This window comes from Henckelia pumila, chromosome 1 (assembly GCF_033568475.1).
Source record: "Henckelia pumila isolate YLH828 chromosome 1, ASM3356847v2, whole genome shotgun sequence".
In the NCBI taxonomy this organism is placed as follows: domain Eukaryota; kingdom Viridiplantae; phylum Streptophyta; class Magnoliopsida; order Lamiales; family Gesneriaceae; genus Henckelia; species Henckelia pumila.
In genome coordinates, this window is record NC_133120.1 from 101996125 (window position 1) to 102022511 (window position 26387).

The 26387-nt window shown below is 33.7% G+C and overlaps 4 protein-coding genes across 9 annotated transcripts; 3 read left to right on the forward strand and 1 right to left on the reverse strand.

The window, feature by feature from the left end:
• Positions 1–642: 642 nt before the first annotated feature.
• Positions 643–1827, forward strand: LOC140870868 (serine/threonine-protein phosphatase 7 long form homolog). Its single transcript, XM_073273275.1, has 4 exons — positions 643–1263; positions 1332–1444; positions 1515–1602; positions 1690–1827. Exons 1-4 carry the CDS (start codon positions 643–645, stop codon positions 1825–1827), a joined length of 960 nt encoding a protein of 319 aa, XP_073129376.1.
• Positions 1828–3230: 1403 nt separating this feature from the next.
• On the reverse strand, positions 3231–3959 carry LOC140870916 (uncharacterized). Its single transcript, XM_073273325.1, has one exon. It carries the CDS (start codon positions 3957–3959, stop codon positions 3231–3233), a length of 729 nt encoding a protein of 242 aa, XP_073129426.1.
• Positions 3960–8782: 4823 nt separating this feature from the next.
• LOC140875279 (metalloendoproteinase 4-MMP-like) lies at positions 8783–10201 on the forward strand. The gene has a single exon (XM_073278928.1). It carries the CDS (start codon positions 8971–8973, stop codon positions 10054–10056), a length of 1086 nt encoding a protein of 361 aa, XP_073135029.1. The 5' UTR covers positions 8783–8970; the 3' UTR covers positions 10057–10201.
• Positions 10202–19532: 9331 nt separating this feature from the next.
• LOC140875490 (protein NONRESPONDING TO OXYLIPINS 2, mitochondrial-like) lies at positions 19533–21863 on the forward strand. Of its 6 annotated transcripts, XR_012148476.1 has the most exons (5): positions 19533–19746; positions 19933–20051; positions 20576–20621; positions 21307–21486; positions 21588–21863. XR_012148476.1 is itself a non-coding variant. In XM_073279184.1 (4 exons), exons 1-3 carry the CDS (start codon positions 19607–19609, stop codon positions 20581–20583), a joined length of 267 nt encoding a protein of 88 aa, XP_073135285.1. In that variant the 5' UTR covers positions 19533–19606; the 3' UTR covers positions 20584–20621; positions 21588–21863. The 6 variants fall into 6 exon arrangements, 3 of the variants coding, with proteins under 3 accessions (XP_073135285.1, XP_073135284.1, XP_073135283.1); XR_012148474.1 differs by lacking the exon at positions 21307–21486 and having other exon boundaries at positions 20487–20621; XR_012148475.1 differs by lacking the exon at positions 20576–20621.
• The last annotated feature ends 4524 nt before the right edge of the window (positions 21864–26387 follow it).

Here is a 26387-nt window from a genome sequence, read left to right on the forward strand (position 1 = left end):
TTCTTATTAAAATGTGATATAAAATATTTATAATATCACATTTTTAGATTAATTAAACATATATTTTTTGATATTCTTTATTTTATTTATATATGATAAAAAAAATATGATAGTTTTTTAAAATATTTAATTTTAGTTGTATGAATACACAAAACTATTGCATTTTGAGTAATTTTTTAAGTAAATAAAAAATTTAAAATATAAGAAAAGTTAGTTTAAGGACAAATTTGTTATTATTAATAACGTATTTATTTTATATAAAATATAGTATTACAAAGATGATTGAAATAATTTTTAGTAATTTTTTGTTATTATTATTATTATTAATTTTATTTTTATTGTTTTTATTTTTATTTGAAACAAATAAAATAATTAATGTAATTCATATTTAATATTTTATTTCCAAATAGCATGAAGATTATTATTCGATCGTGATGTGTATTATTTTTTAGTTTATTTATTATAAGTATAATTGATTGTTATAATTAGTTAACTTATTGATTAATGATTGTCATTTTTTCAGTACAAGATTCGAGCGTGTTGTATTTGCAGGCATCGCATATATCATCAGTAGTTTGTTCGGAAAATATTGATGAAATTATTCGAGCCAAACGATCGGACAACTTGATTTGGAAATTATATATGGAAAATGGGTTACATAGCCGTGTTAAAGCATTTTTACATCATATGGGATTTTTCGGTGTTTTGCAGTGTGGATATCGTGTTTATGATCATCATTTGATCACTGCTCTGGTTGAACGATGGCGACGTGAAACCCACACATTTCATTTTAGATGTGGTGAGGCGACTATCACGTTGCAGGATATTTCAGTTATTTGGGGTTTACCAATTCATGGTGAGGTTATATCTGGTATAGATGCGTCGCATAAAGTGGGAGAATGGCAACACATATGTTTAAATTTATTGGGATATACGCCATTAGCGACACATTTCAAAGGCGGTCACTTGTCGATGACCTCTTTATACGAACACTGCACCTCCACATACATTGATGATAATAGTTCCGAGGTTGATGTTGTGAAATATAGTCGGTGTGTAGCATTGATGATTATCGGAGGAATAATGCTACCAGATTATCAAGGAGGATCGGCTAGATTGATTTTTTTACAACTGCTCCGGAACATTGATCGAATAAAATCTTACAGCTGGGGAGGTGCAGTTTTAGCGTTCCTATATCGTGAGTTGTGCAATGCAACGCGTATAGGAAAATCTAAAATAGCCGGACCTCTATATATTTTGCAGGTATAATTTTTAATGATTAAATGAGATTAAATTAATATTTATTTAATTATATTTTATACTCATGACAGGTATGGGCAGGGAGCAGGATTAAATGTGTTAATCCTGATCGAACTGGCTTATCTCATTTTGTGGCCCCGAATCCTGCTGATGATATTATGCCATTTTCTCCCTACGGTGCTCGGTAAAAAAATTATTGTCATAACATGAACTCTGATTAATTTACTCGATATTTAATCATTTTTTTATTGTAGGTGGAACAATGTTTTTAGTTATACTCATGCACCGACACACTCTCTTCGAATTATAAGAGACTCATTTGATCGTATGAATCATGATGAGGTATACTATGAAAAATATATAAACACTGCAACAATGAACTTGTTTATAGAAAATTTTAAGTAATTTTTTTTATTTTTTATTTTGTAGTTTAACTGGATAGTGTACGACAGAAACGATCCAGATGTCAGAATAATAATGGATTCATACGACAATAATATTTGGCGATGCGTTTGTCCTTTGATTTGCTTTGAAATTGTGGAGATGCATCGTCCGACCGAGTGTTAAGGCAATTTGAAATGCGTCAACCTATTCCAAGACCTGCAGTTGACAACGATGACCTCCACAACATCAACAGATCAGGTCATCGCAACACAGACTGGAGGGAATATCATGAAAATGCAATTAATATTTGGAACAGAAGGTTGAATTTTGTTGTCCAAGGTCAATTGCATGGAAGATCTAGGCAGACAGATGATGACTACTTTCGATGGTATGAGCGCATAACTGTTCGCATTATTTCTCCCACAGTCAGCGGGATTGGTTTTCGACCATATCCCCAGAATTTGTTTGCTCCTGTACCACATGATATTCCACAACATTTCGGTACGCCTCCTATTGATCCCTATCAGTCACCTTTAGTATATGTTCCAGGGTCATCTGGTTGGCAAGACGGTGCAGGGCCTTCTGGTGGTTTTGAAAATGCAGGGCCATCTGGTGTTTTTGATAACACGGTGCCATCTGATGCATATGATGACGAGGATTATCGGACGCCATTTCAGAGCCATATCCAAAGTATTACCGAATTGATCAGCGATCAGCCACCTGGTTTTCCTAACACGTCGGCACCTCAAAGAAATGTTGTTTCACCAGTTATTTTTACAGGTTATTCAAATGAACAAAATCAGAGCAGTGAGGACAATGACGATGTGGTCCAAAATAATCCTCAAGGTTTTGTACCGCGTAGAGGTTCGCGTAGACGTAGGCCACGTGGTTGTGGAACAGATGGTCATTTACGTAATTGTAATTGTAACCACCTATCGTGATATATTTGTTAATTGATTTATCTACACTTTAAGATTTATATTGTTTAATAACATATAATTTATTGGTAATAAATTTAATACTTATTATTTCAAATTATATATCATTTTTATAATATATTGTTTATTTAAAAAAAAAACAAATATACAAATACAATAAAATGCATACATCTATTATTTTATTTAAACTCATTTATCTACACTTTAAGATTTATATCGTTTAATAACATATAATTTAGTAGTAATAAATTTAATATTTATTATTTGAAATTATATATCATTTTTATAATATATTGTTTATTTAAAAAAAAAATAGACAAATACAATAAAATGCATACAACTATTATTTTATTTAAACTCATTTATCTACACTTTAAGATTTATATCCTTTCTTTAACATATAATTTAGTAGTAATAAATTTAATATTTATTATTTAAACTCATACATGAAAACTGTACAAACAAAACAAGGTACACATTTATTATGAAAACACGAACGAAAAATTATTATAATATTAATATCACGCGATACAACAATCTTCATATCTGATGTTCCTGGAAAAAAAAATATATGAAAATTAATTTCAAAATTCCAAAATACACATATCATAATAATGTGAGCGATAAATTAAATATAATGTTTACCAATTATTGTGCCCGTCGTTGTCTCTCCCTGACCATCGGTCTGTCCATCTCATTCCTCACTCGAGTAGTTGTATCCCTACCAGCTCTTCTTCTTTCACGTCTAACCGGGTTGTGATGCAGCTCAAAGGTAGGAGGATCCCAATAGCGTTCATCGGCAAGAGGTTCAAATCTACCTTCATACGCCGCGAGGTAGTTCGATATGTTGTACCATGACTGAACTAGGGTTGTCGGATCTAACGAATGGTATTTCGCAGTGCAAATAACGTGAGAACATGGGATTCCAAAAATTGTCCATTTACCACATGAACAATCACTCGTTGATAACCTCACCACTTGTATATGTTGGCCGCGACTTGGTCTGCCCCCGGTCGCAACTGAAGCAGTTTGAGTCCGTACATCATATTTAACAACACGATGTTCGCTTGATTTTCTTGCCCATTCTTCATATTTGCGACATGCATAGTCCGACCACAGCTGATTTTCCTGAACCATGCGTTGACCCTTTGCCACACGTTCAATGAAGTATTGTACGCATCTTAAAAGAGTCAAGTGCACTATCGCAGATATAGGGAGTCTACGAGCTCCCTTTAACACACTGTTCAAACATTCAGACATGTTTGTCGTCATCACCCCACGACGCCAACCTCCATCATGAGCCATACTCCATTTCTCCTTTGAGATTCCAGCCAAGTACCTGTGTGCTAAAATATTTTTATTCCTGATGGCCTCCATTGTTGCGTCGAACTTACAGACTTGATGTTGTTTGCCCGCCTCCCAACATAAATCTTTCAAATGCACATCTTTGAATCTCGCATTAAAATTTGAGCACACATGTCTCAAACAAAAACGATGCACACCATGCGGAGGTTTAAAATAGTGGAGATCCTCAGCTGCTCGAACAATACCCTTATGCCTATCAGAAATTAGGCATATTCCACTTTCACCACAAACAACATACTGACCAACATTTTCCAAAAACCATTTCCAGGAATCCGACGTCTCTTCATCCACGATTGCAAATGCCAACGGCAACACCTGATTGTTCGCACGAGAGTGACTGCGATCAGCATTTTGTGCTTATATTTTGTATACAAATGTGTGCCGTCAACGCTGATGATTTTTCGACAGTGGCGAAATCCATCTATAGAAGGCCTGAATGCCCAAAAAACATAGTTCAATGTTTTTATTGATTCGTTGTTCGATCTAAGATGCTTCCACTCAACAACTGTTCCGGGATTATATTTGCACAGAGCACGAGTATATTTCGGAAGCAGTTGCACAGAACTCTCCCAAGTCCCATAAACAATTTCCACAGCGCGTTTTAGACTTCGCCACGCCTTCGTATACGAGATTTGGTATCCGTATTTATCCTTCACGCTCTCCATGATATATTTAATCTCGTACGAAGGATCACAACGTACAATACCCAACAACGTCTGTGCGACCATATCGCTATTCAGGTTATGATGATCTATGCCCACGTTGGTAGATATACACGTGTGAGGACCGCCATATCTTGTTATTTTCCAGTAGCCGGTTTTCTCTTTGAAAGAAGCTCGAAGACACCAACGACATCGGGCGGTAGAAGAATCATTTCTACACTGTACCTTCCACAGAATGCGTGTGCTATCGACTACACGATACTCACGCCTGGAAATTCTGACTGAATAATCTTTCACAGAAGCAATGAGATCATTCTTATCTTTAAATAACATGTGTACACCAAGTTCTCCTCTTTTTGGATTGTAATAACTTGCTTGTGCCCCGACAGGTACACCGATGGAATCCGGAGTCTCTTCTCCAAAGTATTTATTGAAAAATGAGGGCATCTCAGAATCAGTGGAGATAAATGGTACGACTTGCCTCTGTAATGTTTGGCGAGGTGGTGGACGAGATGACGTCCCTTCATCGATATTTTCATGTGGGTTCACACGTTCATCATCATTCAAATGATCAGCGTCGTTGTCATCTTCTCCAGACTCCCCATATGACATCTCTGGTTCAGTATCACTAGCACTTCTAGGAACATCTCCATCATCAATTCTAGGAACATCATCGTGTTGAGCAAAATTCTGGTTGTTTGAATACAAATTTGTTGCACCGACGTTTTGATCCCAACTCAGACCCGTATTTGTCCAGCATGGAGGAATATGTTCAAAAGGACCAGTGATATGTTGATCCCACGGACCGCCTTCACGGTCAAACTGCATATTGCTCAATCCTTCTGTAACATGTGGAATATATGATTCTTCATCCTGATCAATTTGATTTGCTTCAACGTACAAATGCAATATATTTATATTTGGGCATTGCATTACAAACTCCAGAGCGTCAGCATCAACAAGGTCGACTGGAATTTCATGCCATATTGATTTCTCCATAAATGAGTATTTCGTCGACAGCTTCAGATTAAAATACGTCGGATCAATGACCAATATTCTATGCACATATTCAACCAACTCGAACAAAGAAATTGATCTCAATACTCGAATCGGTCTAATATACGGGATACTATATTCAACCGACCCATTCTCAACACTAACATGCCCACCAAAATATAGAAGCACATCAATGTTATCCATTCCGAAGATGAAATTTCAGGAAAAAATATTACAAAGACAGAAGGAGGAAGGAGGAAAGAAGAACGAAAACAATATTTTTCAGAAATTGTGAAGAACTTCTTCAAGTAAAAGAGAGTGAGAGACACTGAGATTCAACAAATTGTTTCTAGTTATATAGAATAATTGAAGGATTGAATTTCAAATTTTGTAAGGCTTAAACACGCTATTTAATGTGGTCAAAAGTTGTGTGGGAATCTTGTCAGAAGCATGATGTTCAATAGTAAAAAGAAAAGTGAGTTCAGTGTTTGTCGAAAGGTTGTATATTATTGTGGGAGGTTGTATATTATTGTGGGGATTTTATGCGTGCTCGATAATTTAATTATTCGTGTGTTTTTAAAAATCACGTCCGCAGGAGAGGAAAGCGGATGGTGAATAATCAACGGCCGCAATTGGCTTTAGCGGACGCTGATATTATAATAATAAAATATACTAGGGCATGCATTGTATGCATATGGGACGCTGCCACATAGGCTGGCAGCGTCCGCTACTGTCAGCAGTGCTGACGGAAGCGGACGCTGCCATTGTGGCAGCGTCCGCTTCTTTGAAGAACGGACGCTGCCATTAAAATAATGCAGCGTCCGCTCTTCAAGTTAGCGTTTTAAAGCATTTTTGATTGGTGCCCCACCATGCATTATTTGTGCAATTAAAATGTTTTTTTAAATTATATTTAATAAAAACCCCAAGAGTCCTACTCCTAAAAAATATGGGATGTTTTGTAATTGTAAATTTTATATATGTGTGTATATATATATAGAGTAATACTCCTGTGAGACGATCTAATTCGTAAGACGGGTCAACTCTACCTATATTTATAATAATAAGTAATACTTTTGACATAAAATGTAATATTTTTTAATAGATAATCCATATAAGACTCGTGTAAAAAAATAACATTTGAAATCATCTTATAGGAGTTTTTGTCATAAATATATAGATTTTGAACACACTGTTTGATATGAAATATATGGTATTCATTAATTTAAATACGACAAATTAAACTTATAAATCATTATGTTATTCACATACTACATTTCAGGCATCATGTGATCGTTCGAACCAAACCGTGCCAATTCGATTATTTTCCTGAACAATATGAATACATTTGGAAGTTATTGTTAATTTGAACACGAAAAATCTCGATATGTATTAATGATTAATTTGGCCAACAAACAACATAACTAGAACTAACTTCCGCAATCTAAAATGAGTTCCCTTTCCACCTATGACAAACTTTTCCCCGTTGGTTCAACTCATCGATATAATTAATTCGGATCAATTGCTAAATATATAATATTATATTATTTCTAAATTATTTAATCTTGAAATGCTTACTTGGAAAGAAACAAACGCCCTTACATAGATATGATAATTATTATAATCGAATAATCAAGCGATCTAGACAAATCCATCGTTAATTTACATGTTGGCCTTTTTTTTTTCTTTTTGGAACCATTTGGGTTTAAAAGCAAGACAATTCCGGAAATAACGTGGAAGGATTTAATTAGATTTGCGAGAGGATTTAAAATACAAAAACTCTTTTGAAACAACCTCACAAGTGAATTTTGTAATATTGATATTTTATTTGACTCGACTCGTGAAAAAAGTATTATGTTTACGTAAAAAATATTATGTTTCATTGTATTATGGTTTGGGTCACATTTAGATTAATGGATTTGTGGTTAAGGTTACATTTGAATTTGTGTATTTCAAATTCATATATTTCAAATATTTTTTTTGTTTAAATTAAAAAGTGATATCATCGACTTTTAATACACCATTTACATGTTTAGATAATATTTAATGTTAATTAAAATGAATTTCGAGTTCATTTAATAATAATGTATTTTGAAATCATTCTACTTTGTATTACTTATGTATAAATAAGTAAGATGTTAGATTTAAGATTTGATTTATTGTTCATTGTAAACAATAAAATTATAAGCGGATTATTTGGATTTCAAATTAATCAATCGATCGATCTAAAACACAACTTTAAACATTAGTGGATGAATTTGAAATCAAATTAAGGAAAACATAAAGTTTGCGATTTGATTTAGATTTAAAATCATTCATTCTAATTTTGAGGCTAAATCAATACAGTGAATTCGATATGTCGATGGAATTGAAATCAAATTGTTTGTTTGTTTGTTTTTTTTTTAAGAATAAATATTTAAAAAGAGATATAGGCCCCCACACGCCCTCATGTTACTTCAAGTCCTCCCCCAAATACCTGCTAGATTCATCTAAAGTCGCTGACCCCTTCTATTCCCATTCTCGTCATATGTATAAGCATATATGTATTATTTTGAGTGATTACATGCTTTGCATCTAATTCTTTAATATCTAATCTAATAATGTTTCTATTTGGATAAAAAAAAAAAAACAAATCTTATCTCGATCTCTTGGTTTATTTCTGATGCAGGATAATATCAATACTTTATTGGAATCAAATTTTTATCACTACTCTTGATATTTCGGTTGCATTAGGAATATTATTTAATTTGTAATTGTATTAGTCCCTCATCGCTTAGTGCGGAGGATAATAAATTGTTAGATTATTACTTGTTCTATTCAATGTTTGTCTCAAATTCAACTAAAAATAGTATCATTCATTATTATTTTATCTAAATATGGAGTATTACATTATGCATCTTTTATCATCTATATCAACGAATCAAACGGTTAAAACATTAGATTAGAAATATGATTAGTACTCTATAGTCTATATAAGTCCGTCACGTCACTTGATATTATTTTCTCTCAACTGATGCGAGTCCTTGGAAACATCCCTTCGCCTGCATCACCAATAATTTTTCTATCTTTTTTTTAAAAAAAATGTAAAAAACTTATGTTTCTAGAAAAATGGTCAAAATTTTCAGGTATAAGTAGTTAATCCACCAGGGAAACTCCGAGGGAAATTAACAAAATAATTAAAGAAAGAATCTTGGAAACGTCTGCCACAGTTTCTTGTGCATCCATCTTATCTATGCTTACAATTCAACCAAGAAAACTAAAATCCCTTTAAAACTTCCCATAAATATTTCTACAGAATCCCAAAAGCTCCGAATCCAAGACACAAAAAGAGAAATTTAATTAGATTTTATTAAACTAACGAACCAACCATGTTTCCGGATTTCTGTTATTACAATAATCATCGTACCTTTGTTTTCTTGTTCCTTTTCTCTCTCCCTCTTTTTCCCGCCATGTTTTTGCCCGATTCTGTGTCCCACCTGAGACCGGCCAACAGCACGTGGCATGGATTCATGCGATTCCTCGACGCCGGAAAAGGTAGCCGCCACGAAGGCATGGCGGAGCTCAAGCGTTACTTCGGCCGTTTTGGGTACATGCCCTTTACTTCCGGTGATCATAATTTCACTGATTTCTTCGACGAGGAGTTCGAATCGGCTTTGGTTTCTTATCAGAAGAATCTGGGTTTGTCGGAGACGGGGAGGTTGGATTACGATACGATGCTGGTGATCGTGTCTCCGAGGTGTGGCGTCGGCGATTTCGTTCCGGCCGCCGCGGGAAGGTTCAGGACCACGAGGCACTTTGCTTACTTCGAAGGCGAGCCGAGGTGGGTTCGGAAATCTCCGATGACGCTAACCTACGCTTTCTCTCCGGCGCACGTGATCGACTACGTGAATTCGACGGACTTGAAGTCGGCTTTCAGGAGCGCCTTCTCGCGGTGGTCGGCGGTGATTCCGGTGAATTTCACGGAGGCGAGGGGATACTCGTCGGCTGACATAAAGATTGGGTGGTACGGCGGCGACCACGGCGACGGGGAGGCGTTTGATGGGGTGTTGGGGGTTTTGGCGCACGCCTTCTCGCCGGAGAACGGGCGGTTTCACCTGGATGCGGCGGAGAGGTGGGCGGTGGACTTCTCGGCGGAGAGATCGAAGGTGGCGGTGGACTTGGAATCGGTGGCGACGCATGAGATCGGACATCTGCTGGGGATGGCTCACTCCTCCGTGAAGGAAGCGATTATGTACCCGAGTTTGAGTCCGAGGAAAAAGAAAGTGGAGCTCCGAGAGGATGACGTGGCGGGTATCCAGGCCCTATACGGGTCTAACCCGAATTATAAGTATGATTCGAGGTTGGAATCTGATATTTCATCAAGTTGGGGAATTGGTTCGGATATTAGAAAAAATATGTTAAAGATAAGTGGGATTATTGTTGGAGTGGCAAGTTTACTTTCTTTGGGATCATGATTTTTTTTTTTTTTTAAGATTTTGGGAGTGATACTTATACGCATAATTCATATGTTTTTCTTTTTAAATTATAGGTTCTTTTTATTTTCAAAGAATTGTAAATAAATACATATACAAAGAGAAGTAAAGGACAATTTGATTATCAGTTTGTCGGGTTGTTTTATTGTTTTTTAGTTTTTTTAAGTCGAAAGAGTTGTTATAATTATATCTCGAATTCAAAATATCATTCGGATTTTGTCTTCAAGTAAACGTGACCTATAAATCAAGGGCAACTTGTAGATAACTCCCTAAATCAAACATAACTTTTAATTTACTCCCTATATTTGTCTTTCCGAAAATGCCCTTGTCGTTATTTTAATCATTATTATTTCTTGAATTATCAAATGTGGAATCGGATTCAAAATCTGATTCACTTGATTCATCAAGATAATAAATATTTTCATCGTCGGATGAAATTTCAATTGTTTCTACGGGATAGAATCCAATAGTATATATTTCTTCAAGAAGTTTAATTTTATTTTTCTTTTCGTTTCGTTTTGGACATTCATTCGCATAATGTCCTTCTTCGTTGCACAACCAACTTGTGCAATTCTTTCCTTTACCCTTTGGGCAAGGTGGTTTTTTGTTATCAAACTTTTTATAAAATTTTCTTTTATAAGGTTTTCTGAAGAAATTCTTTTTAAATTTCTTTTTCTTATAGGGAATAAATTTCTTATTAAAAGATTTATAAGGTTTATTAAATTTATTATGTTTCTGTTGTTTTAAATATTTGTGTGACATGTTTGTTTTGCAACCGTATTCTTTTACTGTGAATTCCATTTTATCACAACAAAGTTTATTGTTTTGTTTGTAGGATTTAGAGATTCTTTTATTTAGTGTTACTTCATGACATTTTTTTGTTATTATGTCTTTGATGAATTTAATAGCTCCTCCTAAAGTTTTAGCATAAGGACTAGTTAAGAATTCATCTTTACTGTGTATAGGTATATTAGGTATCTTATTAAAGATACTTAGTTTATAATGTTCCTTTTTATCAGCATCTATTAATTGATAATAGTTTGTTTCATAATCACAAATAAATTCTTCTAAGTAACATAAATTGCATAATTTAATATTATCTAAAATAAAGATTGCTTTATTTTGTTCTATGTTCTTAGCTACCAAATTAGCATCATTATTAGAAACTCCTAAAAATTCTTGGTACAAGGCATCAACAAATAGTTCAAAATATCGATGTCCTGTCATTCCTTGTGGTAGATTAGTAATTACTAGGTTTTCAGCCCAAGTTCTTACTGCTCCTACCAGTGTCATTTTTATCATCCCATGAGTTAAAACTTGAATATTCTCACTTTTATCTAATAATGGTGTTAATTGAATTTGTACTGATAGTTCATTTGCCCAATGATCTATCTTTGATTTTCTTTCTTTGGCTGTTGAACAACCTAAATCTAAGATATTCTGTTTCACAAATCTTGATGTTTTTGATTCTCTAAGAATATCTCTAACATCTTTATAAGATCCAGAGTATTGGTCTCTGTTATATTTAAATTCTTCATCATCTCTTCCACCACTACCTTCTGTATTTACTCCTATTTGTTCAAAATCAGATGAGTCGGTTTCACAAAACATCTCCATACTTATGTTTGCCATAACTAAGGGGATTTCTATACCATGATTCAATTTTGAATGGTGGTTCTTCTTCCATTTTTCTTTTTCCTTTATCTATTGGAATAACTTCCTTAAGATAGTTTAATATTTCATTACTATGTCTTTCTTGTTCAATTATTAATCTAGTCGTTGCTAAATCAATATATTCTTTGAAATTCTTCTCTAATTCTTGTATTGATAGATTGATCTTATTAATATTATTTTCTAAATCTCCTAGATCTTTTTCTAATTTTATTAAGGACGTCATTGCGATGAGGTTGACTCATTAACAATAGCTTGTTTAATTTTAAGAATATTTTGATTCATGGTTCCAATCTTATCAAGAATATCTTCATCATTTCTAGCAAATGATAATGATCTTCTTGGTACAGACTGTTTTGTGATTTGGAGGTCATCTGAACTCCATCTTTTATAGGGATTTATTTCTTCAATAAATGCTTTTCGAGGGTGTTCAATTCTTGTAATATTTTCAAACATTATTTCAACAGAAATAGTTGGTTTTGTTGAAATTATTCCTGTTTGAGAATTATTACTTATTGCTAAACCGACAACATAGTTTATATTGATCGGATGGTTTCCTGTTAACATAAGATTATTTCTATAAAAGTAATAATTTAATGTTAAAACGTCATTTATGTTTTTATCAAAAAGAGATATATTGTATTGTGGATAAATACAAAATTTCATCTTTTTGTAACATAAATTTCCTTCAATTTTTCCAAGGATAGAATCCTCGAAATTACGTATTCTTTTGTCACGAACTGTTATTTCAATTGGTGTATCTATTCCTTCTCGATAGTGAGCTGATATTATTATTTCAATTCCTCCGATATGAACATATTTCAGTTCAGATCATTCTTTTTCACTGGATTTTGCCATGATGATATTAATATCTTGAGTTGTTAATAACTTCAGAGTATTAGACCTTGATTCGTTATTTATTTTACAAGATCGTTCTTTTGTACGAATCGAATAATAAATTAAATTTTTTTTGGGATTAATAAAATTTGAAATCTTACTTAGTATTCCTGGTTGGTCTATTAGATTTGTTTTTGAATTAAAAAACCATGTTTTCTGTATTTCAGCAAACTTACTTTGATTGATTAAAAAATTCAAATTATACTCTTGGTTTTCTTCAGATTCATCGATCTGACTGTTTTGATTTGGAATTGTTACTTCTGTCATTTTAACAGATGATAGAACTTCTTAATTTTCTTAAGGCTATTAAAAGCCTTTTTGTTGAATCTATCTGTTCTAATAAATTCTGAAAATCTTCGAAACTATCAATTGAAGATTGATAATTTTTAAGATGTTTCAAATTGTTTTCACAATTTTCTATATCAAAATTTATATTTTGATAATATAAATTAAAGATATTCATTTTTGTATTTTCATACATTTTTCATTTAGTAAAAATTGTTACTTTTATTATTTTGTTTTTGTTGATCGGATTTCGATAACAAAGTTTGTTCTTATTCATAACATATTGTTATGTCTTCAATTTCATCGTTTTCAGAAATTTGAATTATCATTTTCCAGTTGCTTGAAAAATGTTCTTTTTTATGATTTTTGAAATAAAAGGTTTGGAGATCTTTTATTTTATTCCATAATTGATCTATTTGACGTAAATATTTTAGTAAGATTATTTTATCAAATAAATTTTAAATCTCAATATCTAAAGTTAATCCAGACATTAATAATCTGCTTTATTTAAGCTTTGATACCAGGTTGCGGAATTCTTAAAATCTTATGAATTTTTTTATTCATGGATTTACAGATCTGATTCATGGATTTACAGATCTGATTCATGGATTTACAGATCTGATTCATTTATAACAGACAAATGTTTTCATATTAGTTTGGTTCCATTCATGGGTTATTAATACAAATTTTAGTTGATAAATTGATTCAAATATGGTTAAATCAGAAGTATTTAAATGATATTCATGAAATGTATCATATTCATGATCATCTTCTATTTCGAACCAGTTTTTTATTATTAATCTTCCATTTCTTATAAAGGATGATGACATGATTAATGTATTTTGACTATTTCTTTGAATTAAGGGCTGCATGAGGTTTAGGAAGGTTACCTTGTTTGAATGAATCTTGGTTTTGAGCAGAGGCCAAATCCTTGCTTTCCCTTAACGATCAAATGATCAGCTGGTACTTGCTCTATGGATCTCCAGGTTTACTCTAACCATGAATATTCAATGGTTGGTTTCCAACCTTATCCTCCTTACGCCCTGCTTGTTTAGTTATTAGCCATAAGTTTTATTTTGTTTCTGATTTTATGTTTCTTAGTTTATGATAGTTTTCATACGTCTTGTATGAACCAGATTGTAAGAAACTTTTAGAAGAGAGAGATACTCAAACTTCACTTCTTCTTTTACAACACAAAACATCTCTTTTTATAGACGTATAGAAACGCATACATAATTAAAAATAAAAGAAAATAGGGGGACCACCCGACACTACATAATGGAAACAACTCATTTTACATCTGAGTGGATGTCTTTAACATGTGGTGTGGTCCACGATTTCATTTGTTTTTACATTGTGTCACTCTCTGAATCACTGGTGTATTCGGACCATTTTTTTATTGGTTTGTCTTCTTTGACAGCTGGTTTGTCCTCTTGACAGCTGCTTCTTCTGTCTGAATGGGTTGGCAATGTCCATATTTGTGAGTGAAAATCATTGTTCTTAGTCTTTGACATAACATTTGTTGGGTTTCTCGGGTCATGTCAACTCTTGCTTCATAGATTGGAGCTTCGAATTGAGCTAACATGACTTATTCTTTCTTTTGAATTGTCTCCTTGTGTCCAGTGGTTAATAAAATTTTACTGGTTGCAAAATTTATTTTAACCTTTGAGTTTCCATCAATCTTTCTTGTCTTTGAGATCATATCAATCAATGTCTTTATTCTTATCTCAGGAAGTGTTGAGATATCCATTACTGGTTTCTCTTCATTTGATCCTTCGAATAAGAACTTGTCTTTTTGTTTTCGACATTGAATATATACCATTGGTTGATAGAATTTGTTATCATCCCAATCTGGAAGGGTTGAGTGAATACTCAATATTAATATTGGATCGTCCTTAAAGACTGCTTTCTTGAACTGGATGATACTATTTCTCAACTGATATGGAAATAGTTCTATTTCTTGATTGTTGGGACTGACTTCCAATCCACTTAATAATCCATTTGAAAAGAATCTTGCGACTTCATGCGCTGGATCACCTTGCAGTGTTCATGCTCTTGATATGTTCTGTGTGTCACAAGTTTGTAGCCAAGATTCTGCAGATGGTTTGGCTATTCTCAAATAGTTTAGTGTTTCAAAGAATTCAGTCTTGAGTTTTTCTGAAAAATTTGTTTTTTTCAAAAATTGGTTTTTGTGGTCGCAGATTGACCATCTTTCTTTCTTTCTTTTCAAGGGCACTTTTAAACGTCCTTTTTTCTTTTTTATTTTTCTCGGTGCTGGCTGTGTCCACCGGTTCTTTTTTCTTTTCTTTTTGTTTGTCAGTGTTGGCTGTGACCGCTGACTGTTTCTCTTTTAACTCCATTATTTTGTCAAATGGAGTTGCCATTTTGATTGGTGTTCTTGGTGAGGATGATGATGATGATGAAGTTATCATCTTTTCTTCTGTCCTTTGAATTTTTCTACTCAAATTCCTTTCTTTTAGTTGAAGAATTTGAATTTCTTCCTGCAATTCAATCAATTGTTATTTTAATTGATTTAGTTGCTCCATCTTGATTATACTCTGCACAAGAAAACATATTTATATATATAATGGTTAGTAAAATAACTATTTTCGTGAGTAATTCAGATAGTTTTATTATGCGTATCATTGCATTTATAAATTCTTTTGCAAGAATTGAATCAATCTTAAATTGATTATTTTACTCAAAGAATAATTTATGTTTGTGAATATAAATCTCATTTCATTAATTTATATTTCCCATGCTTTCTGAGGCATGTTCGGATGACTGAAAGTCATAAAATAATTCATGTTTCTGAATATAAATCTCATTTCATCAGTTTATATTCCCCATGCTTTCTGAGGCATGTTTGGATAACTCACACTCATTTTCTGGATCACTTAGGATCTTCTTTGTTATTCCGTTACTACGGATAGTATAGTTTGGATGAAGTTCTCTGGTTAATGCGTCGGGTAATGAATTATCCGTTCCTTTGACATGTTGGATCTCGAACTGATAATGGTTCAATTCCAATTGCCATCTAATTAGCCTTGCTGCATTTCTCCCTGCATTTCTTGATATTTTCCTTGTCTTGAAATATGTTAAATTCATATTATCTGTTCTTACTAAAAACGGTTTAGAAATAAGATAAATTTCATAAGTTCTAATTGTGAATATTAAAGCTAATAATTCTTTTTCATTCGAATGATAATTTAATTGTGCACCTTGAAAAGTTCCTGATGTATAGTTGCATAATTTTTCATTATTTCTAGTAGCTGTTTTAGTAAGTTTTTCTAAATTTTTTTCTCCAGTATAAGCTTTTAAACATGCTCCCCAGTATTCATCTGAAGCGTCTGTTTCAATTATTATTATATCTTTATTTGAAGGAAAATATAATTCAGAAAGATTACTAATTATTTTCTTTTTAATAGTGTTTATGTAATTAGTATATTCTTTCGACCATTTCCACTTATAATCCTGTTTAAGTTTTACCTGAAGAGGTTTTCTGATTTCTGTAAGTTTCTTAATGTAATTTCCAGAATAAGTTAATAATCCTAAAAATCTTCTTAATTGATCTTTATCCTTGATTTCACTAGGAAAATCATGAATTTTTTTAAGTATATGCGGTTGTAAACAATGTTTTCCATCTTCTATTTGTAATCCTAAATAATTTATTTTTGTTTTGAATAATTGTGCTTTCTTTTCAGAAAGTATAATTCCATCTTTATGACAAATATCTAATACTGTCATGAGATCTTTATAATGTTGATCTAGTGTTTTTGAATAAATTAATATGTCATCTATATAAACACAACAAAAATCTATATATGATTTAAAAGATTCATCCATATATATTTGAAAGATACCTGGTGCTTGTTTAAGTTCGAAAGGTAATACAGTCCATTGATACTGTCCTTTTGGACAACTGAATGCTGTAAGTAATTGTGTTTGTGGTTCTAGTTGAATTTGCCAGAATCCTGATTTACAATCTAAACTGGAAAAATATTTCATTTCTCCTATATAAGATAGTAAATCATTCTTATTTGGGATATAATATCCATTCATAATTGTTTCTTTATTCATCTTTCGATAATCAATTACCATTATTTTCTTATCAGTATCTTTCTTACTGACATAAAAGGCTGGTGAAGAGTGTGGACTTTTACTAGGGATGATTATCTTAAGTTTTAATAATTTTTGAACTTTTTTTTCAAATATTTTTACATCATCCATGTTACATCTTCTTGTTGCCTCATGGATTGTGATATTAGGGTCTTTGAGTTTTATTGAAGCAATGAATTGTTTTCTTTTCTTAATTTTGTCCTGAGGATTTTCTGAACAAATATCATGAAATTTCCTCATGATTTCTTTTTCAGGATTAATTGTTAAAATATTTTCTATTTTTAGTTCTATTGGATTTGTATTTCATTTATGAAAATTCTTTGTAAATCCTTCATTTCCTACGCGAAATGCTGTTCGTATTTTGGGAATGTAAATCATTGATGATCCTTTGTTTAAAGTTATGTGATCTTCAAATTGTGTAAAGGGAAGATATTCTCTTAAAAAGTTATTTCCTATTATAATGTCCATTCCTGATTCTATTTGATATATAATGGGTATTACAAATTTTGTTTCTTCTATTTCTATTTTTAATTTTTTTGCTATTGTATTAAGCATGATTATTGATCCATCTCCTATTCGAACTTTTAATCATTTATCATATTTCTTCCAATAATGATTTGGAAGTATATGCTTGCTTCCTAAACACATACTTGCTTCTGTATCAACATAAGCATCTATATGATATGGTTTATGTTCTTTGATTTTAATTTGAATTTTTATATATATACTATTTGGATTAGTTTTGTTTTTATTATCTATTCTCTCATTTTTTTTTAAAATTTTAAGAGATAAGAGTAAAATTGGTATTTAGAAACAAAAGTTTCTCTCTCCAGGGAGTTGAAAGTAAGTTTTATTTATGTAAGGATTTATAAATAAGTTATAAAGTGGTTTAGAGAGTGATTGACAATTAACCCATAAATCAATTGATTTGAAGGATAGAGTTTTAGATTGGATTTGGAAGTTGGAACAGTGGGAAGTGGGACTGGACTGGACCGGTGGCTTGTTGATGTTAGGTTTTGGTTGTCAAAACTTTTCGGGTCAAAATTATTGACATTAACATCAAACATTTGAAGATTTGACCCATGGTGATTTGTCAATTGTTAGGCTAAATCAAACCAAACATTTTAAAATCCTAATTAATTCAAGTACATTAATTTTATTGTTCATTTAATTATTATCATAAATTTAAGGTAAACATGTTTATTTGTCACATATGTTTGTTTTTTTTTTATTTTAGTATTCATGTTTTCAAATTTTAATTTTAATTTGTTTTCTTAGTTTTATTAATAATTTTAGTCATTTTTCTAACGTGACGCTGACACGTGAGTGTTGTATCAGCACTTACGATGAAAAATATGTAAAATTGTAATTTGATAAAAATGAAAGACCTAAATCGTAAATCGACAACATATCGACCAAAAGGTATAATTATGGAGTACTCCTACATCAATTTGATGATTTCCTAAAAAAAGATACTGAATTGGTTTCCCAAGTCAATTTGGTTTGTCTAGTGACCGTAATTTAAAAGCATCCTTTTCCGACCAAATAGACCGATTTTCACTAATATAGAGTCCGTTTGAAATTTGTAGAGATTTTTTAAAATAAGTGTTTTTTTAAGCTATAATTTTTTGCTTTTGAAAAATTTCTTTTTTAAGCACTTATTTGGTCATCCAAACACCATATTAACTGAAAAAACACTTTTTTTGAGGCTTTTGTAACCAAACGGGGCCATAATCAAAATAAATGAAAATATTTAAACTATTCAAAACTTTTACAAGTTACTGTTTTTCAAATTTTTTATTATGTAATATATAATATTTCTTGAACTAGACAACGTATGGATGAAACTTATAACTTTTTTTTCTTTATTAAATTTGGGTCATGCCAATGTGGATGAAACTTATAATGTTTGTCCAATTGAAATTGGGTCATGCCAAATGTGTTTTTGACAAAAATTCTTATCAGAATGTCTCACCGATTAATTTTTGTGTGAGATGTATATTAATTTTTATTCGGTTCTATTCAATAAAAAGTATTTTTTTTATATCAAAAAGTATTAATTTTTATACTATATACGGATGAGATCGACCTTATATCTAGGGGTGGGTTTTCGGTATACCGTATTAAAAATATTGGTATGAAAAAAATTAATACCGATACCGATATCGAAATTCCTAAATTTTGGTATGAAAAAAACTCATACTAATACGGTATAGATACCGAAAAAAAATTCGATATACCAAAAAAATGTATATATATCGAAAAAATTTCGGTACGATATCTCGAAAAGTCGATATTTTGGTTCGGTATCCCAGTCCTACAATTATATCGTCTCACAAGAAAACTAACCATATATATATTTTAACAATATAAATTTTCAGGATGCAATTAAAAACAACATGTATATGAAACACTTATGTTTAATAATAAAATTAGTATATCTCCTTTAAAAAATAAAATAATTTTTAGTCTATGTCAATAAAATGAAAAATTGATTCGCAAAACCCTAAACCCCAGTGTTGCCGGAATTATTCAGCTCTGTGCTATTCTTCCGTGGAAGATGGCTTCGAAGTGCTGCCGTATTTTCAACAGAGCTTCCATTTCTAACGCCATTTTGAAGCCAAATCTAAAAGCAAACACGACGTCGTTTTCGAGAATACCCTCTGCACCCTCACCCCTTCGCCGTTCATTTGTTTCCAGGTACCTCTTTTTTCGCCTTTCAATTTTTATCATTTAATATTTGTCGAACATTGGCGTCTATTGTGTTTGTATCAAGATTCAAGCAGTGGTGCTGTCGAAATTTGAATTGGTTTTCATCGATTTCGGTTGCATGAAACTCGTTACTATTGCTAAATCTGTTACTAATTGATTAAAATTGCGGGTTAGGACGCCGGTGGAGTTGGGGAGCGTGGCATCCATGCTTCCCCTGCACAGTGCAGTGGCAATGGCGAGGATGACGTCATGCCTGAGCCCATCTGCTCGGAGTTGTAGGGCTCTTTCCCAGGGTACGCTTCGCTGCATTTCTGAAAATCCTTAGATAGCCATTTTGGCCTATATCTGTAGCTTCTGTGTGTGATTATGAAAGCTATAGCACGCATTCACGTTCTTAAGCTTAATTACAAGTGACGATTGAATTGACATTTAAAGGGTTCCTTCAGTTCACAATAGTCCCGAATAAATTTATTGTTCGTAAGTTGATCTATACGTTGTTTGCTGAGCACGGCATGACATGACGCAGTCAAAAGTTTTCCTTACTATTACATTAGTCTCGAGAGTTTGTGAATGTTGAGAGAAGTTTGGCTCATTGTACAGGAAGAGACAAGTTCATAAGATTTAAGAATTTCTCGACCTGGTAGTGACTTAAATATTTTAAAAAATTCCTTGAATTCGAATTTGTTCTGTTTCTCGTTTATTTGATTGATTCTTAGGTATGATTATAGGGCACAGCCTCCCTGGAGAATTACTTGGGCATATCGATTAGGGTGGAACACATTTATCAGCTATCTAACTGGAATATTTGGATCTGCAGGCACATGAGTTTCCACATGCTTATATGAATCCCAGACTTTTGCGAGGTCTTCCATTATCATTCCTTGCATTGCTCATTTGTAAAGACAGTTGACTAGCAGCCTCGAGGAAAAAAATTAGTTTGATAGACACAAAGATCACAAATTCTTGTGTTCCTTTCTTTGTGTATTACATGTCAAAAGTTTATTGGCATGCTTCTTTTGTATAATGTACATGACTTCATGATTTTGTCGCTGTTGAAATTTAATTGGTGGCATTGATTTCAATAATCTGATATCTTGTTAATTTTCTAGCAGCAGATATTCTAACATCTACTGGCCTGGTAAAAGGTGTTGGATATTATAGATTTGAATTTGTTTTAAAGTGTTCCATTTGTGTGGTTATTTCATGCTCTATACCGAATCTATAGTTTCTTTTGGTGCTATTAATAATTGAAATTAGATCAGATAACTGGAGAAATAAATGTAAACTTAAGTACTGGTAGTTGTGGAACATGTGCCATTTACACAAAATGCATTTATCTATTTTAAGCTAATTTGCTGGACCACCTATCCCCTGATTATTTCTGGCTGTCATCAAGGATCAGTATGATTTAATTCGCATCTGGAGATGTTGGGAAGAGAAGTACACTAGATTCCGGCTTATAATACTAAATATGATTGTATCAAGTTCTATTTAAGTGATTACACATGGGTTTGATAAAAATAGTGATGATAGTTCTCCTTTCTCCAGATGAAACTGATGGAACGTGAGAAATACAAGGTGTATGGCTGAGTCATCTGCTCTAAAGTTGATCGTGAAGATATTTCCAATACCATTTATTTTAATGATGTTAGCATTAACTATCCTCAAAATACTTACCAAGATGTCTACTGACTTGGCTTTTGTGCAATCGTGTGCATACTAATTGGGGTTTGTGTTTACACATCAATACGTATTTAAGTTTCTGGAGATGGTTGGCTCTTTGCACATCCGTTTTCTGACATAGAGCTCTTTGTTTTTCGTCGTATCAGAGTTGGGTCTATCCGTTCCAAGGTGACTTTGCTTGCAGATTACAACAGAGGGTATCTTCATTTGAATGGGTAAACTACATTTTGTCCCAAGTACATCTCAGAATGATGCATCAATCTATTCGAAAATTTGCTTCAAACTGCTGGAGGATATTTGATCTCAATAATTTTCCCAGAAATTTCGCTTTTCCTTCATCCATCCACATTCGTTTTATCCTATAGGCACTTTCTAGTTTATGCGTTTAAAAGTTTTTATTGAATGTGTTTATTATGTCTCAATGGGCATTCCTGGCAAAATTTTGGAGATAAAAATTGCTTCATAAAATATGAGTAGAAGGATTATCTAACCAAGAAAACTACGGAAAACACTGATAGCCAGTTAGCCACGTGAATCTTGCATTAACAAAATATATACCCTTCTATTTTAAAAAAACAAAAAACAAAAGAAAACAAAATATATTCCCTTAGTATGAGAATAATTTTTAAAATTCGTATTAAGGTTGTTATTTGAATTTTTTTCACTATTCTTATTTATTCGATGCATGATATAGTTTTTCTTATGCATATACATCCATCATCCGAAAATTTTTAACTTTAACAAAATTTGATTTGAGTTGAATCGCAATATTATCTTCTATATGTATTTATATTATATATGTTATTAGAGTAAGTATTAACAACTCTCTCAAAGATCTATAACAGATTGATCTTATACATATTTATTGTAAAACATAATAATTTTGATCCGTTTCATAAAAATAACTTTAATTTTTTTAATAATAATACCACATAAACTAATCTTGTGAATTTGTAATCCAATGGTAACTACGAATCTACGATATCTCGTTTTCCCAAATTCTAATGTCTTACATAATATTTCTCTAAATATCTAAACTTTTGAAAGTGTGAAATACGGTTGAAGTTCTTATTTTTAAAATTTTAATTACGATTAATAAGTTATAAAAATAGTTCCGGAAATCAAAAAAATTACGCATCTGATTAGTTACAAAATATCAGTTACGTAATTAATTCATTGAATCTAATATTCTATTACAGTTTCATTTTAATGTCTGCTCAAAAATAGTTTTTTTAATGTCGAAAAAAAATTAAAAAATATTTTTTTGAATGAATTAAACATTATTAGTGTTTTTTTTTCCTTTTTAAACAAAGCAAGTCAAGGGTACTTGAACAAGAAAACTACTTCATGTGCTTACCAACGTTAACATTTTTTCACACTTGGTTCTTTCTCCACGCCATTCCAACACGTACACAAACATAAAAACCCATATTCTCCCATTTACCTGTTCAGATTATGTGCAATTATAAAAAAACCACAAATAGTAACATTAAACCAATTGATTATGGAATAAGCATTGAGAAATTAATACACGAGAAATATTAATTTAATTCTAGGCCTAATATTTTTATTTCATGATTTTATCTATCTATTTTGTTACCCAATGGTGGTAACATCGCCCTCCCCAAAATCATATCCCGCTATGAGCTAACTGCTAATGCATTACAAAGTTGCTACTATAATTCTTGAACTACAATTGCCTTCTCTTTTGATGGGTATAAATATATTTTTTTAATATACTTTTATATATAAATTAATAGAGTGGGTCAATCTGCGAGAATAATATTTTTAAAGGACTAATTCTTAATTTTGTAGTCCTGGGTAATTAAATTGTATTTTTTGAGCCTAGGAGGGTTAGTGTGCAATTTAGCTCAATTTTGCCTATAAATAGGAGTGAATCTCTTCATTTCATGGTAAGTAACTCTTGAGCCTACAAAAGCTCTCTGCTCTCCTATTTTGTGGAGGTGATCGCTGACTTGAGCGTCGGAGGGTTTTCGCCGGGTAACCACCCGGCGCCTCTAACGTGTGTTCGTGAATCAGGTGACAGCCCAAAAGGAAGACGTGCGACTTTTTCAGGTGATCGAAGAAGCAGGAGACCAGAAGGACGTACGAATTCCTATTTTATTTGCTGAATAAGGACATAATTATTTCGCCCGCATCAGATTGGCGCCGTCTGTGGGAAAGCCACCTATCCACTAGAGATGCAAACGCGATCACATGCCACCCGTAACACTGAAGGTGGACGGGAGCTCCCGCCTCCTAACCACCCGCCTCCTAACCACCCGCCGCAAGAGGAGTTTCTGATCACCCCAAATGCCTTGAAATCCATGTTGTAGGAAGCTGCCTCACGTGCGGTCGCGGAGGCCATGACACATTTTTTTGGCAACGCAACAACATAACTTGGAAAACAATCCAAATGTAAATGGTGAATTGCCTCCTCCTCAACACCAAGAAAGGAGACGCACACTAAAAGAAGAAGTTGGAACGAACAGGGTACCAAACCCCAGTGCAAGAAGGGAAACAGTGCTCCATGAGGAGGAGGTAAATAGCCACGGGCCCGTGCGCCCCGGAATTCGGACTGAGGAGAGAGGAGAAAGTGCTCTAGCAATCTTACCGGCCTGGCGTAGCCCATTCACTACTGCTATCTTAGCCGAGGTACTGACAGCTGGAGTAAAGATAGCAAGTCTGCCAGAGTACGATGGTTCAGGAGATCCTCAGGATCATCTCGATAGGTTTTATGCAAAAGCCGATCTATATGACTTCAGTGATGCCGCGTACTGCAAAATCTTCCGGACTACGCTGACTAATCGCGCACTGGCATGGTTCAATAAACTCCCAGCAGGAAGCATTGCAAGCCTGGAACAACTTACTCAGCGTTTTCTTCATCAGTTCTCCATTAATCGAAAATACCCTAAGACTGCATCATACCTATTCTCGGTTGTGCAAAAAGAAGGAGAGAGCTTGAGAGAGTATGTGCAACGTTTCACTCAGGCTATTCACGAAGTCCCGCATGTCAATCATGATCTCTTGGCAGGAATTATGCAACAAAACCTCCGTCATCGAAAGTTTAAGGAATCCATAGCAGGAAAACCCCCAAGCACCTTGGAAGAATTACTGGAAAGAGCCGAGAAGTATATACGCATTGAGGAGACTATTGAACCACGATATTTAGGGAAAAGAAAAAGAGAAGAAGAAAAACCAAGATAAGGCCGAAAAGAAGAGAAACGAGGATTCCAAGGCCCTCGTCTTCAGCAGGTACCCCTAAATGGACGCTTGGCTGATATATTGGTGGTTGCGGAAAAGCAAGGTTTGCTGCAACCTCCGAGGCCAATGAAAGACAACCCAAAGCGACTGAAATCTGACAAGTATTGCCACTTTCACAAAGACAAAGGACATTCTACCGAAGACTGTTATAGTTTGAGAACAGAAATAGAGAAGCTGATCAAACGTGGCTATTTAAAAGACTTCGTGAGTAAGTCTCACCACCAACAACGAGACAACAAGACTTATGAAAACCGCCGAAACAGAGAACCCCCAAAGAATCATGAGAAGCAAGGAAAGCATAATGGAGATTTCCATGAGAACATGCCGACTGGAGGGGTTATCGCTGTTATAACCGGGGGACCAGCTTGCGGAGATTCAAATAGAGCAAGGAAGACTCTTCTGCATAATGCTTCTAGGAGGAATCACTGTCCTCACCCTAACCAATCCCAAGTCGTGTGTGAAATATCAAAAATATCAAAAGAAATGACATTCACTGAGTCAGATATGGAATACCCTTTAGTTGAGCACAATGACGCATTGGTTGTCTCCGCTACAATATCCAACTTCTGGGTGAAAAAGATGCTGGTTGACTCAGGCAGTTCAGCAGATATCATTTTTCTTAATGCATTTGTTAAAATGGGGATAGACAATGCACAGCTAACACCCATCAGCACCCCTTTAGTTGGATTTTCTGGAGAAGTAGTGGAAGCACTAGGAGAGATCACACTTCCTCTCTCGCTAGGATCGTATCCGAGAAGAGTTACAAAAATGGTAAAGTTCTTGGTAGTAAATGCATCCTCTGCATATAACGTGATACTGGGGCGCCCGAGTCTAAATGTGTTCCAAGCCATAGGATCAACCTATCATATGAAGTTGAAGTTTCCAACGTCAGAAGGAGTTGGAGAGGCTGTTGGTGATAGCAGGTTGGCTCGGGAGTGTCATTCTAACATCCTGCGAGACCCAGCCAATTGCAAGAAAAGGTCAAGGGTGGACGAGATATCAACTCAGAAGAGAAGACATCCACAGACAGATGAGCCCAAAAATGATAGAATACATACTATCGATAGTGAAGTCGAGAAAGTAAAATACTTAGAGGCAACCGAAGCGCTCAAAAGAATAGAGGTAACTCCAGGAAGTCCCGGTAGAACTCTTAAGATTGGAACGGAGATGCCTGCTGAATTAGAACAGATGATAACAACGTTCCTCAGGGAAAATGCAGATGTATTCGCCTGGGAAGGTGAACCCTTATCAGGAATACCTCATGAGTATGCCCTCCATCAACTTAATGTGGACCCCAGGATGAAGCCAGTAAAGCAAAAGAAACGATCTTTTGGAGCAGAAAAGAACAAACATATTACGGTCGAAGTAGAAAAACTGGTGAAGACCAAGTATATCAGGCCAGTCTCCTATCCCGAATGGCTAGCAAATGTGGTGCTTGTTCCCAAACCCGGAGGTAAGTGGCGTCTATGTATAGACTTCACCGATTTAAACAAGGCTTGCCCCAAAGATCTCTTTCCCTTGCCACGAATCGACTTGTTGGTTGATTCCACCGCCGGATGTGAGTTGCTCAGTTTTTTGGATGCTTACCAAGGGTATAATCAGATAGGTTTAGCTCCTGAAGATCAAGAAAAAGCAAGCTTCATTACTGATCAAGGTATCTATTGCTATGAAGTAATGCCTTT

Excerpts from the sequence above, each read along its gene's own strand:
- LOC140870868 (XM_073273275.1), top strand. The coding sequence starts at position 643 with ATGGAAAATGGGTTACATAGCCGTGTTAAAGCATTTTTACATCATATG. Across the intron at positions 1,264-1,331 it reads GACCTCTATATATTTTGCAG|GTATGGGCAGGGAGCAGGAT; the intron begins GTATAATTTTTA and ends TACTCATGACAG. Across the intron at positions 1,445-1,514 it reads TTTTCTCCCTACGGTGCTCG|GTGGAACAATGTTTTTAGTT; the intron begins GTAAAAAAATTA and ends TTTTTATTGTAG.
- LOC140870916 (XM_073273325.1), bottom strand. The coding sequence starts at position 3,959 with ATGGAGGCCATCAGGAATAAAAATATTTTAGCACACAGGTACTTGGCT.
- LOC140875279 (XM_073278928.1), top strand. The coding sequence starts at position 8,971 with ATGTTTCCGGATTTCTGTTATTACAATAATCATCGTACCTTTGTTTTC.
- LOC140875490 (XM_073279182.1), top strand. The coding sequence starts at position 19,607 with ATGGCTTCGAAGTGCTGCCGTATTTTCAACAGAGCTTCCATTTCTAAC. Across the intron at positions 19,747-19,932 it reads CGCCGTTCATTTGTTTCCAG|GACGCCGGTGGAGTTGGGGA; the intron begins GTACCTCTTTTT and ends ATTGCGGGTTAG. Across the intron at positions 20,052-20,486 it reads TTGTAGGGCTCTTTCCCAGG|GGCACAGCCTCCCTGGAGAA; the intron begins GTACGCTTCGCT and ends GTATGATTATAG.